The following is a 14,225-nucleotide window of genomic DNA, read 5'->3' as shown; positions in this document are numbered from 1 at the left end:
TAGATCACATCTGGGGTGCCAACATCCAGGTACGGTCCACAAGGTGACTGGCTCCATCCTAACTTCAAACCTATTTGTCCCCTTAATAACCATCCCCTCACCCTCCCCCGCTACAGGCTCAGAGGAAAAGACTTCCCCACACTAAAGCTATTCTGGATCCCTTACAGTGTGAGCCTCTCTAAACCTCAATTTCCTCATCAGGGAAGTGGCCATCACCTACTTCTTAAAGATTGTGAAGCTCAGAACAAATGTGAGAAACATCTTATGAGCCGAATATCTTTGAGATAAAACACTGTACCAAAGTTGGTCATTATTTCTACCAATTTTAACACCAAGAGCCCACTTTCTCACTATTACTTCGTTTTCTGTTTTCATGGCTTCCTTTCTATATTTAATGTGCATATATTTCTCTTTCCAGAAAAAAAAAATAGTTTTCTGTTTAGAATTTTTCTGCCTTAATTTAACTTTTTCTGAACTCACTATTCCTTCAAGACAACAAACCCCCTCCTGCTATCAAACTGTTCCAACTTGGCCCACACTTAACTGCTTTCATTTCCCATATAATCATTCTGCCTTCTTTAAAGCCAGACGCTATTAGAACCTTGAAGTGCCTGGGGATTACCAGTGATAATGCCGTCGAGAGAAGTCTTTTCTCCACTCTCAGTCTCCTCAAACTCAACAGAGCGCTGGGCACTGTTGATGACGCTTGGCTATTCACTAGCATGTAACCGTGAACCACTGACTTAACATCAGCTTCCGAGACAGTACTTCTGAATCAAGTCTGTGAAGTGAGACACAGCCTTGATTGATGTTAAATCCCTTCCTCTGCCTCTACCTGTCTAGGACCTGCTTCTTGCTAAACCTCTTGCCATCCTTGCCTTCTACTCCACAAACATTTTCCTGTTTCTTTCTGCTTACTCCTTTCTCCTAAGGCATCGCCATTCCCTCCTCCTTCAATTTCCAAAAATACTATTTACAGAGGAGCATCGATCCATGAACCTGATCTGGTTCTGTCAATAACTGGTTTCTAGTCTGGAATACCAAAACGTGGTTATCATATAAGTTATCTTTAGGCTTTTCATCTCATGCATCCCATACTGAAATTGTTACCAAATCTTACCATTCCCTGTTTCAAAACGTTTCCTGAATTCCCCTTTTTCTCTTCACTCACACTGACACTTTAAGTCCTCATCCTCTCCAGTCTAGATAACAGCCTGTGAATCAATCTTCTCACCTATTTTTATTTTCTCCCTCTCTTTTCCTTCCTCTAAGCCAGTGGTTCTCAAATTTTTTAGTATCAGAGGTCACCGTTAAAAATTAAGAACTCCAAAGAGCTTGGGCTTATATGGGTTATGTCTATTGATATTTAGCATGTTTGAAATTAAAACTAATAATGTTAAAATCTATGTTAATCCATTTTAGGTTAATAAAAATTACAGTAACAAATAATATTTTTAATAATAACCGTAATTTAAAAAGTTAAGAATGGCATTGTTTTACATTTTTGCAAATTCTTTTTAATGTCTGATTTAATAGAAGACAGTTGGATTCTAATGTCTACTTCTGCATTCAATCTGTTGTGATAGGTTCTATGGGTTGAAGCATGTGAAGAACTGTGGCTTTAGAGAGCAATGTATTGAATAGTTGGGAAAGGGAGGAACCTTTCCAGTTAATTACATATATTCTTCTTTGACACCTCCCCGATCTGACAAGTAGCAATTTCTTAAAGGTTAGTTCCAATGTTGATCTGAATCTGAATCAGTGAACTTTCTGTACTCTGCTACAGTAAAATCCAATGGTCTGTTTTATGCTTCAAATGGATTTTACCCATGCAAGATTTTGTAACATCAGCACTGGGTCATTTCGGAAAATACTGGTTTTGCAGATCTTGCAAGTGTTGACACATTTTATTATACAACACCAAAATATCACATTCATTAACATCACCACAGATCTCAACAGAAAAGTCTTGGGAAGCCATCAAGCTCTTTGTGACAGATGCAAATTCCCCAAAACCTAATTTTCATTCGAAAGGTCAAATTGTATCATTGGCAACTAATCCCTGTCAGGATTTTTTGTTTGTTTGTTTGTTTTTTTTAATTGAAGTGAGGTGTTCATTTTGTTCCTTTTCGAGGAAACATATGTCAAATACCCAATTCTGAATAACCCTGATTTGTCAGTTGTACTTTCAAGTAAAAATGATGTTCTTTTTTCTTTTTTAAAGAAAGGCTAGTTCAGCTTGCAATTCAAACAATTACACAGGTGCTTTTCCTTGAGACAACCATCATACTTCAGCACACAGTGGACGTTGCTTCCTGCGGACTTACCATTTCATCACACAGAATATTAAAAAGATGGGTATTCAAGGGTCAAGACTTAAAATTCATTATTTTTAGGGCTTCATCAAGGACATTTTTCAGTGAATTATTATTTCTGCTGCAAGTGGGTGTTGGTAAAAAAAAAAAAAACCACATGTAGCCCTAGAATAGCAGGAGCCCCTACTTTGACGTGTATTAAGGCATCAGAAGTCTTACCAACAATTGCCCTTGCACCATCACTGCAATTGTCAATGCAAAAGAAATGGAAATATCTTAGTGTTATTATGCAAAGAGCTGTGACTTCACAGACCCTCTGCAAGGGTCTTAGGGATGCCTAGAAGTCCATGTCCCACTCCTGTAGAACCTTTAAGTCTTCAATTGTACTAAATTCTCCCTTCTCATAAAAATAATAAATAAAACCATAGTCGCAGACTCCCTGCACCCTACTAACTGATCTCTCATCTTCCCTTACTTGCTCAGCTTCTTAGGTGTAAAGGAGAGGTGGTTTATCCTCACCAATTCCATTTCCTTATCACATACCTACCACTTAAACTCATTCACCTTCACAAGTCTCCTAAAACAGCCCTATTAGGCACAGTAACTTTCTTTTCGTGCCCCATCTCCTCTTTTGATTTTCCTGTAAATTTCTGACCTTGGCAGACACTCTGCTCTGCAAGGAAGAAAGTGGCAACTGTCACATCAGACACTCAGAGGTTCCCCTGGATACTGTGTGGTCTTGTGGGTTCTTCTACCCTTTTGCTGGTGCTTCTTCCACCTTATTCACAGCTCAAGAATAAAATTCTAAAGGTTTTCAGGTCTCTTCTCTCAATGACCTTTTCCCTAGTGTAACGCACCTAACCTCATCACGTTCCCTCTAAGTAAAAGGCTGCTCAATTTACCTCCTGAGCTCTTTCTTAAGCCCCAGTCTGATTTTTCCAATTGTTCACTGGACACTTTTGCCTAGATGTGCCCAGACCTCAAACTCAACATGCCTGAAACTGAACTCAAACCAAAATGGACAGGTCCCTCTCTCCTAGTGTCTGGTTAATGTAGTCTCAAAACCCTGATGTCATCATCTTTGTCTCTTACGGCTTCCAGATCCTTGCAATTCCTCAGGAATCTTCCTGTATCACTTTTTTCCTGATCCTGTTCTTTTTTTTTTTTTTTTTTTTTTTTTGGCGGTACCCGGGCCTCTCACTACTGTGGCCTCTCCCGTTGCAGAGCACAGGCTCCGGACGCGCAGGCTCAGCAGCCATGGCTCACGGGTCCAGCCGCTCCGCGGCATGTGGGATCTTCCCGGACCGGGGCACGAACCCGTGTCCCCTGCATCGGCAGGCGGACTCTCAACCACTGCGCCACCAGGGAAGCCCCTGTTCTAATTTGAGATCTTATTCTCTCACTTAACTACTGAAACCATTTTCTAACCATTCTCCCTGACTCTAGTCCCTTTCCTGCCCCCACTCCATCCTATACATTGCCGACAAGTGAATCAAGGCATAGTACTCCAAGCAAGTCTTTCCCGGCACAGCACCTCCATCTGCACCCGACTGGTCACACAGCTTGGATTAGTCAACACTACGCCCCCACCCCTGTACCATAGTTACTCTGTATATATAGGTCTTTAATCCCTGACCAGACTCTAAGGCTCCAAGAAAAAAGGACCTATGCTTGATAACCCATCTCAAATAGCATCCAACATAGTACTTTTCACAGCATAAGAATTTAATATTTATTCAAGGGAATGCAGAACGAATGGCTACTCTACCTCTAGTCTCTCCTCCACTACACACATACCAGGGATGTCCCCCTTCTGTACTTCCATCTAACTAAAACCTTATCCAACCATCGGTCAAGTGGTGCATCACCATGCTAAGAAGCTGAAAATTCAATTAGCAGGAGCAAGGTTACCTCTTGGGAAAGGAAGAGAAATGTGATCAGGAGGAAACACAGTCATGTTTTATTTCTTAAACTGAGTAGTGGGTAGACAGGTGCCACATTCTTTACGCCTGTTTCATTCTCTACATCTTTTTGAGTGTTTAAAATAGTAATCAAAAACATAAGGCATCAATATTTACTTAAACATATATCTAAAAAAGATTCACTCCTCCGAGTAACGTAGTTCTGCATTTAATTATTCTGCTGTTTCATATGTGTTAGTTTTACTTGCTAACCACACTGCTAGAAAAAAATGTTTCGTCGTGTTTTGAGACTTCACCAAGCAATGACTCATAAGACTAAAACTTTCTCACCCCTCCCCATCAAAGCTTGCTCAAGTAGCTAATGATAGACTGAAGCAAACCTAAATGGATTATGGTTGTCCCTAATTCCAAGAAACATAGCTGTGAATCCTATTATAATCTAATAACCCTCCCTAATTTATCTAGTTTTCTATTTTCCCTTAAGGCAGAGGTATTGTTTTGTGGGTGACATTTTCCCCTTAAACAATATGTTGGTTTAGCAATAGGAAGCTTATTTGTGAAGAACTTACTCTGTATGACACATAGCTTATTAGGATCATTTGACAGGAAAAGGGGGATTGTATTTTGTTTGAGGACCTCACTAAGTCACTCTTTTTGTCAGAGTAGAAAGTGCTGGTTTTTCCAAAATATTTTAAAATACTGAATAAAGTAGAATCTCTTTCCATAAACATGTTTCCAGGTTAATGTAAACTTTAATAAACAGGTTCTTTGCTTATAATAAAAATGTTCACCTGCCCGTATCATATATCCCACGACCCAGATGGCTAAAATCAGCCGATTACACATAAATACAACTGCTTATAAGTTAATGGATAAATTCAAAGTGCTCACTGGTTTTGTTTTACTTTGATTTAAATTTCAGAGAGCTAAGAGTCAAGAATTTATGGAGCAACACAACCATAAAGTGAGGCAGCTTAGTCTGGAAAGGGTATTTCAGACATCTAGGAATAACTTGATATTTCACGAGTCTATGGGAAATTTCAAAAGCATTTCATGAGGGCCTGTTGTCAATAGTTTGTTGGTCTGGGGATTACTGAAATGCTATTATTGACAGAATCCAGAAAAGTGTCTTAGAGACTTTTTAAAAATGCCCAAAGGAAATATGGAAAGTATAAACCCAAATTTTAAATTAAAACTTAAGTAATGCTGCTACTATGAAACCCTAGAAATTAGGATTTAGTCCATCATGCATGCATCTGTACATGCTTGGGTTAATACTCAAACTCAATTAGTTTTTAGTTTGCTCCAGCCTCGCCTTTAGATTCAGTGACCTGGACATAAAATTCGTACTTTAATATGGCAAACTTAATTAACCCCATTGAAATGTAAAGGATTCCGTGGGGATTACAAAACACACCATCGTTTACTAATCATCAAGTTAAATTTTGTTAGGCAACCACCTCTTCATCAACCAACAGATAACTCTCCTGGGGCTTCCACCGGCTTCGTGGCTAGCCACAAAAGACCATGTGCCCAACAAAAACAAAACAACAACAACAAAAAAAAGACCATGTGCCCGCAAGCATGAACTACGCCCCTTTCCCGACGCCCAAGAAAGGGGAAATGTATCCTGCTTCTCAATTCTAGGTGAAACGTCTGGAAACTCCTGGTGTGTATTCGCAGCCCGGGTATGTCATAATTTCAGTCCCCATGGAGACTGATGATGCTGAATCCAGGAGTTAGGGTCTCGAGAGTAAGCCCCTCTGTAAGCAGACTGCAGGCTACACCAACAATATCAATCACTCTGCTTAAATTTAGCTCAGCTGGCAGCCAAGCATAAGAATACCTCCTCCCCAAGAAAGCCAATCCTGCCTTGGGCAAGGGCAGAAAAGTTGACAGTGGGAACTATTTTCTAACCTCTTTTCTTTGCCCAATAAAAATCCCAAATTTGTCCTCATTCTCACCCCAGGGGGAGCCCTAAACTCTAGACAGGATGTCAACAAGACTCCTGGCCACCGAGGAAGGCGTCACATAATGGAGTTCACACCAGCCAAATGGCAGGGGCGTAACCAACCAGGACTCCAAAGGCAGGTGGGGATGAGGGCAAGGGGGGGCAGGCTTATTCTGAAATGGGCAGACAGCTCAGTAAATTCAGACTATCGATACTCACTTCAGAGGAACAGGTTTTCACTTTCTTTCTGACACCCAGAATAGAAATGAGCGAGAAGATTGACCCACAGACACCTTGCACACGTGAATTCACAACTAGGAGGGTCCTCATGTCTGCAGGGTTTCCGGCTATCCTGACCAGACAGCACTGTGGACCCTCGCCCCTCTACACCACCACACACCTGGTGCCCTGCCCCTCCTCAGCACAGATCCTAGTGGGAACCTCTTACCTAAACCAAACGGCTGGGTGCCTGGACAGAAGGAAAAAGGGTGGCACTTCTCATGCCAAGATGCAGGCAACAGCATCTCCTCCCCGCGCAGAATGCTCAGCTCCTGGTCCCATCTCGACCCCCGCCCACCCCAAACTCCTCTTCTTGATTTTCATCTCCTACCAACCCCTCACACTCGGCTCATTTTTAGCTTTATTTTCACCACCACCACTGCCACCCCACTCCACGTTCCTACCATGCCCTACACTTCGTACCCACTCCCTCCTATGCCTCAGCAGAAACATGAAATGCACATACAGTGGTAGAACATAAAGAAGCTATACCCCTCTCCACCCACAATTAGGGAGAGGAGGATGCCAGGTCTTCCAAGGTGGAAATATGGGTGAGTTTTCTCTTTCAGCATTACTACATAAACCTGTGTCCATATTGGGGGTACAACAGGCTTCTCTACATATGCCAGGATTCTTAACCATGTGTTTCTGCAGGAAAACAGGATGTAAGTTCAAAACACATAAATTAAAGACCTTAGAGTTGTGAGTTGTGGACACAACCCCCCACCCCAGAGAAAGAAACAAACAGGTACATTCTGGAATCGATTAAAAAAAATAAAGAACTATTAATACATCTACGAAATGCTAGAGTATGTAACGTCTGTTACACGTATTTCCAGATACAGGGAAAAAAGCAAAATATAAAGTGTCTTCATGAAAAGTTTCAATCAATTTGGATATTTTTTTTTGCCTCTACTTCAACATTTTCTGAAGAAAAACTTTTGATGTTTAAAAAAAAATAAGCAGCTTTCAAAAGCTACCAAATGCTTTTAAGAAAGCTAGTTATTATAAGCTTTGTCTAGCTACAGTTTCAGCTTTTCAGCCAAAGCCTGCTGTTGAATATTCTAAAACGATGGAGCACTAAAAAACAAAACAAAACAAAATCTTGGAAGCAGTCTACTGGTTCGCTTTTCATGTCCCCCCGAACCAGGAAGGTCAAAATTGACAGGAAGTTAAGTCTCAACCTGTAAACAACGCATATGCACCCACTCAACTATTCCTACACTGTGTACATAATCCCAAGAATTTACATTAACTAAACAGATCTCTGTAACTGCCCAAGGAAAACCACCTCCCAGATACATTCAGTTCAGCAAAGCATTCCTGCAAGAGGCACTCAAGTTTTCATTCAGAAGTGGAGTGTCATGGTGTAAAATCTTTAGGGGGGAAAATCATTGAAAACATATTCTTACCATTTCCACTGGGCTCTGTTGGCTTGGGCACGTCTCGGAACGGGATTATGACTGTATCTCCAGGCACTCTGGGGCTTTCCACATACTTGGGCTTCCTGACGGGACCTGCAGTGAGAAAGATCTGAGTGTGGCTAATTTTTTCCAGCTGCAAACAAAGCTTCAGAATGTACAGTGTGTGTCCTCACCAGGACCCAGATAGGCCTAAAGGAAGAGCCAGCCCCTTCCCCTCCCTTGAACACACACACAGTCATTTCAGTACAGATGTAAGAACAGCCAGTCTGGGCTGCCAAAGAAAGGGCTGTAAGCCCAGCTTGGAGAACATAAACTCTGACAAAAACAAAAGCTGCTCTTTTGCTGTGCAGTCTCTACAGCCGTCTTTGGTGTATGTCACGTAAGTGATTTTGACATGTCGAGACCTGGATGGCTCATGGCGAAGGGTTTTTTATTTGGAATTTTTCTCTAACTGGGACCAAGACGATCAGGTTGCTGGTATCTCCAAAGTCAGGAGGCAAGGATTACAAACAGCCAGGCTATAACATCAATATGCTCTGCGTGGCCACAGACCGCAGGCATTTTATCAGCCTGGTGACGCAAAGCAATTGTGTGGGGCAGGGAAGCCGGCTGGTTTCTTGGTAGCTGACACGGCTACCTTCGGAAAGGCAGAACAGGCAGTCCGGCATACGATTCGGGGACACAAGAGAGCCTGAGAATCATCTCTCTCACTTCCCCTTCATCCCCAACTTATCATCAGAAAATCTGGAATTCTGAATTAGAACGAATGGAAACCTCACACGTTGCTGGTGGCAAAGCACACACGCAGCCGCTTTGGAAAACAGCTGGGTGGTTCCCCAGAAGTCTACACATACAGAGTTATCATACGGCCCAACAAATCCACTTCTATGTAAATGTATGTTCAGACAAAAATCTGTACATGAATGCTTGTAGCAGCATTATTCATAACAGCCAAACGTCCATCAACTGACAACAAAATGTGATATATTCATACAATGTAACATTACTGGGCAATAAAAAGAAATGAAGTACTTATTCATGCTATAACATGGACAAAGCCTGAAAATATTTTGATAAGTAACAGAAGCCAGGGACTTCCCTGGCGGTCCAGTAGCTAAGACTCCGTGCTTCCAATGCAGGGGACGCGGGTTCGATCACTGGTCAGGAGGGAACTGAGATCCCACGTGCCACGCGTTGCAGCCAAAAAAAAAAAATAAAGTAAAAAATTAAGTAAAAGGAGCCAGTCCCCAAAGACCACATGTTATATGACTCCATTCATATGGAATGTCCAGAACAGGCAAATTTATGGAAACAAGTATGAATGGTCGCCAGGGACTGGAGGATGTGCGGGCTTGTGGGGTGATGATGGCTAAGGGGTCTGCAGTGATAAAAATGGTCTAAAATTAGGTTGTGGTGACGGTTGCAAAAACTTGTGAATATACTAAAAACTGCTGTAGTGGTACACTTCAAATGAGTGAACTGTACGGTATGTGAATCATATCTAAATAAAGCTGCTTAAAAAAAAAAAAAAGACTGCCTATTCTGTCTGGTCCTTTCAAACATCCCATTACATTTTGGTCCAGAATCATCCACTTGACTCTTATTTTCCTTGGCTGTCTTATACTTAAAGTGTGATTTTAACAATGCCACAGAGACAGGCAACATTTCACATCAGTAAGAGAAAGGGTGGAGGCAGAGTGCCAGACAGTGGTTCACAGATCTCCCTCCTGCTCAACCCTGAGCCACAGCCCTGCCCCTCCCAGGTCCTCAGCTCCACCACTGCACACTGAAGGGGTAAGTCAGGTGGATTCTGATTATCCTTCTGTGTCAAACATGTTATGCATCTGAGAAATTCTATTCAGAATGTGGTTTACGGTGACAGTGCTGCCACCTAAAGGTTCACTGCAAAAGCATCTACACTACTATAAAAACGCTGTAATAATTCCCAGCCAGTTATAATGCACCACACCTGAAAACAGGCTGCCTTATCAAAGAAGCTTATAGGGCTTGACAGATAGGGGTATTATTTCAGACTTCAGAAATCATGGTTCTAAAATGGTTAATGTAGTATTTAACCATATGGCTGTCTTCATAATTGATTTAACCCTGTCAGAAAGGGAATGTTTTGAAAGGTTAAAGTGGAATGGTTTGGGGGGGGGCGTGGAGAGAAGGAAAATTAAGTGGAAAATGTAAGCTATACAACAGTACACAAAATACACTTCAGATTTCATCAAAAATACACACTTATCCATATATAAATATGCATGAAGGGAAAGACTGGGGGGGCGAGGGGAAACAAAGATATTTGCTGTGAAGGAGACAGCAACTTGGAAGAAGAGCCTGAACAGGGCAGGCAGAAATGGACAAATACGAGAACCGTTCCACACTCTTGGTTCCCAACCTACTCCCTATGGTAAAAGAGATCAAGGGCACCTTTTTCTCATCATCTGCTCTCCTCCATTTAAAGAACTCAAGGGAGCTAATAAAGCCTTTTATTATTATCGTCCAGTGATTCACATTGCCCCAACCAGCAACCATGCACCACTCATGAAGTACCTGTAAGATTCTGTTCACCTTAACTCCTCAGGGTAGAGTAATAACCCATCTAAATAGATCTACTTCCAGCCAATCTACCTACACCACACATCCTTCAAAGATGTTCTCTAACGATAAGCACTCTCTTCAAATGTGGGCTATTTCACATGGATGTACAGCTGTTGTCAGGAATGGTTAGAATGTGAACCTCAACGTCACCCAGAGCCTTCAGAGAGCATCTATGCCCATCTGTTTGTCTGTAACTGTGTTCTACTGAGGCCAACCCCTCACTGTAAACAAAATACTCAACACTAAGGAGACGGTGTTAAGAGCAGAGCCTCTAGAATGGATAAAGAAGATGTGGTACATACACACAATGGAATATTACTCAGCCATAAAAAAGAACAAACTAATGCCATTTGCATACATGGATGCCCTGGATGCCATGCATTACATGGTCCACATGGATGGACCTAGAGATTGTCATACTGAGTGAAGTCAGACAGAAAAAGACAAATATCACAATATTGCTTATATGTGGAATCTAAAAAATGGTACAAATGAACTTATTTACAAAACAGAAATAGAGTCACAGATGTAGAAAACAAACTTGTGGTTACCAAGAGGTAAGGGGGCGAGGGATAAATTGGGAGATCGGGATTGACATACACACACTACTATACATAAAACAGATAATAAGAACCTACAGTATAGCACAGGGAACTCCACTCAGTGCTCTGTAATGACCCATATGGGAAAAGAATCTAAGAAAGAGTGGATATATGTGTATGTATAACTGACTCACTTTGCTGTACAGCAGAAACTAACACAACATTGTAACTATACAATGTTGTATACAACTATACTCCAATAAAAATTAATTTAAAAACAAAAAGAGTGGAGCCTCTAGACCTGGGCAGACCTAGGTTCAAATACGGTCTCCCTCCCTCTCCAGTTCGGACCTCAGTACATCCCAGAGCTAAACGATGAATGAGGGAGAGTTCAGCTCTAAGGGGAAAATCCTGAAAGCAGAGGGCAGGTCTCTCAGGTTCCCATACTTGGCACAGTGCCTGGCATAGCGACCTGTGAGGCTGGAGACAAAAGGAGACCTAGAATGTAGCAAAGTAAATACAACTGTATTCACTGACCACACAAGGCTAAGCACTTACATATATTAAGTCATTCGATCCTAATAACTTTGGGAGAGAAGCACTATCTCCCCCATTTTTAGGTCAGGAAGCTGAGGCTCAAATCAGTGCAACAATTTGCTCATGGCCCGCACATGGCAAAGCAGGAATTCAAATGGTTTCGTGGTCTGTGCAGGTTTGAAGCCCATGTACTGAATCACCATTCAGCACTGATCCAACTAGGAAATCTAGATTAAACAGGCAATCCTGGAAAAGGCCAGGGCAGTGGAACCTTCCAACACCAAATCCACAGGTCTTGGCTGTACATTCAGCAAATCTTTTATTCATGCCCACTTGTCTCTGATCTCCCCTTTTACTAAGAGTTGAAATATTATGAAGTGAATATAAACCACTGCTCTCCAACATGATCCTTTTATTTAAATTGCTTTTCACAAACAGCTGAACCTCAAATGCTATAAAACCAGATAAATTTGTAACTACAGAGGTTTTCTTCTTTCCCCCTCAATCGCTCGTTAGAGACTCTTTGGGCACTTTCCATTAAACACAGCAGATGAACGCTCATTTGCCCTCACTCCCTTTCAAAACACCATTAAAGCTGCAGTAAAGGGATTTAGGAGAGACCAGTGGGAAAAGAAGACAACCACAGGCAAGAAACCAAACTTCTGAAAGTGGAAACAGACTGCCGAGGAGCATGGATGAAACACAGCAGAAGAGGTTAGGGCTGGGGGTCGGGGGAGGAAGGGCTCAGCCTCCCAGACAGCAGACACCTCTGAAGGCAGGGGTGCGGCAGGGCTGAACGCAGGACCATGGGTTGGAAATCTATTGACGGGAGAGTAAGACCCATAGAACCCCTTCCCAAACCAGGAAGCATTCCCTCCTTCATCCTGGAAGCAGAGCTTTTCCCCTGGAAAGGCTGAATTCCAAGACCGTGGAGATTCAACAGCTAAATTCTTGAGTGCTACACTATAACACTGGGCTTAAGAAAAATTCTCCATGTGGACTGGTGGGCCCCAGATGCATCTCTCCACACCCCCTGCCCCAGCTGTGAGAATGCATACAGCAAGCTTGCACACCAAGCAGGAAGAGATTAGAGGATTCCTCCCTGGGACGAGAAACAGTTGGGGACAAGCCCTCAAAGAAATGGTGGATCCCTGACCAATCACGCTACCGTAAAGCCTGCCCTACACACACACACACACACACACACACCCCAACCCTACCTTTCAATCAGCTTTTTAGTACCTTGTGCTCACTTACAAACTAAAATTATCACTCAAGGAAAGACCCTACCCTAAAAGAAAACAACAATAACAGGTTAAAACGGAAACCCTGAGGAATCAGGGTTAATAGGAGGTACACCCTCCAGAAAGAGAAGAGCTACTGTTTCTACTACATAGGGGGCCCTGTAACAAGGGCCTTCAGGGTCTAGTGAGGTGATCAGCTGACCAGACAACCGAGGCCACACCACTTAAGACCCATTGTAATCACTGATCTTACACTAAATTATTAAACCACAATGACACTGAGTTCTGTGCCACTGAAATGAAAAACTCCTTCTAAATGCAGTGGCCAAATTCTTTATCAACAGAGATCAAAACTGAAAAATCCATCCCCCTAACACCACCCTTACTCAGGGGAAACTACTGCCCAGCACCTTTCTACACACAGCTTTTTGTTTACAATGAAAAGCTCAAGATTCCCAAGAATAAATTACCTCAAATAACTTCCCCTCTTTATGTAAACCAAGCACCCTCAGGTTAATCCCCCCAAATTAACCAGAATCCAATACTACAATAATAATTACCCAGAAAGCAGGGTATGCGGGCTCCTAACTGTTTAAGGCAAGAGGCTCTTAAAACCAAGACTGTCAGGTATTAGCTTGAAAACGGGCTCATCCAGAAGCCAATATGCTTCCTTGTCCCACCGGCCTTGCCACCCAGTCACTCCTGGGGACCCAAGACACTGGTATAAAGCACTTTTCAAGCTTAACTGGGCATGAGGATGCCGTGGGGGCCTTGTCAAGATGCAGACTTTGATGCACTTATCAGGTATAGTCAGGACCATGGGCCATACTTTGGTAGCAAAGGTATCAAGTATGCAGAGCACAGGTCACCACAGGCGGGACCTCTAAGGAAGACCACCCTTCTGGCAGGGTCTGAGCAGGGTCTAGGGCTGTGGATGGGGCACCAACTTGCCCAGTTTACAAGGTTCAAGATAAACGGGGATTGTTCTTGACCATAAATTACACTCAGTTCATACTCTGGATCCCTTTCTTCATCCCGATTCCCCACCTCCTCTGCCCACCATTCTCTACTCTGTGATACAGGGGAAGGGGGCTCTCAAGATGAAGAGAAACATACAGTGTGCCCCCAAAGAGGTTACAGAGGTACCCAGTAGGCAGCCGGCACAGAAGAGCTCCTGCAAGCTCCTTTGCACTGTACAGAAGGGCTTGTGTCAGCTGGAGGTGGGGGAGGGGCAACCTCCATCAATCAAATCGGTCTCCAACCTGGAGCTCAGCCTTCTCCCTGGTGCCTTTCCTGCCTTTCTGTAAATCTCCAAATACGCTTTTCCCAGTGGCCAGCTTTCCTACTCCTTTTGACATTTTAATCACACAGCTGACTATTTTGCTGCTTAGAAACGACCATATAAGG

At 42.7% G+C, this 14,225-nt stretch overlaps 1 protein-coding gene across 1 annotated transcript in view; it reads right to left on the bottom strand.

Moving 5' to 3' along the window:
- Positions 1-14,225, bottom strand: part of TANC1 (tetratricopeptide repeat, ankyrin repeat and coiled-coil containing 1) — a 216,777-nt gene that overhangs the window by 80,847 nt on the left and 121,705 nt on the right. Inside the window, exon 3 of the mRNA XM_065880140.1 lies at positions 7,880-7,984. Within this exon, the coding sequence (XP_065736212.1) occupies positions 7,880-7,984 (105 nt within the window). The remainder of the gene's footprint in view (positions 1-7,879; positions 7,985-14,225) is intronic.

This window comes from Phocoena phocoena, chromosome 7 (assembly GCF_963924675.1).
Source record: "Phocoena phocoena chromosome 7, mPhoPho1.1, whole genome shotgun sequence".
NCBI lineage: Eukaryota > Metazoa > Chordata > Mammalia > Artiodactyla > Phocoenidae > Phocoena > Phocoena phocoena.
Note: the sequence above shows the minus strand (reverse complement) of the source record. Positions and strands in the feature narration are given on the sequence as shown.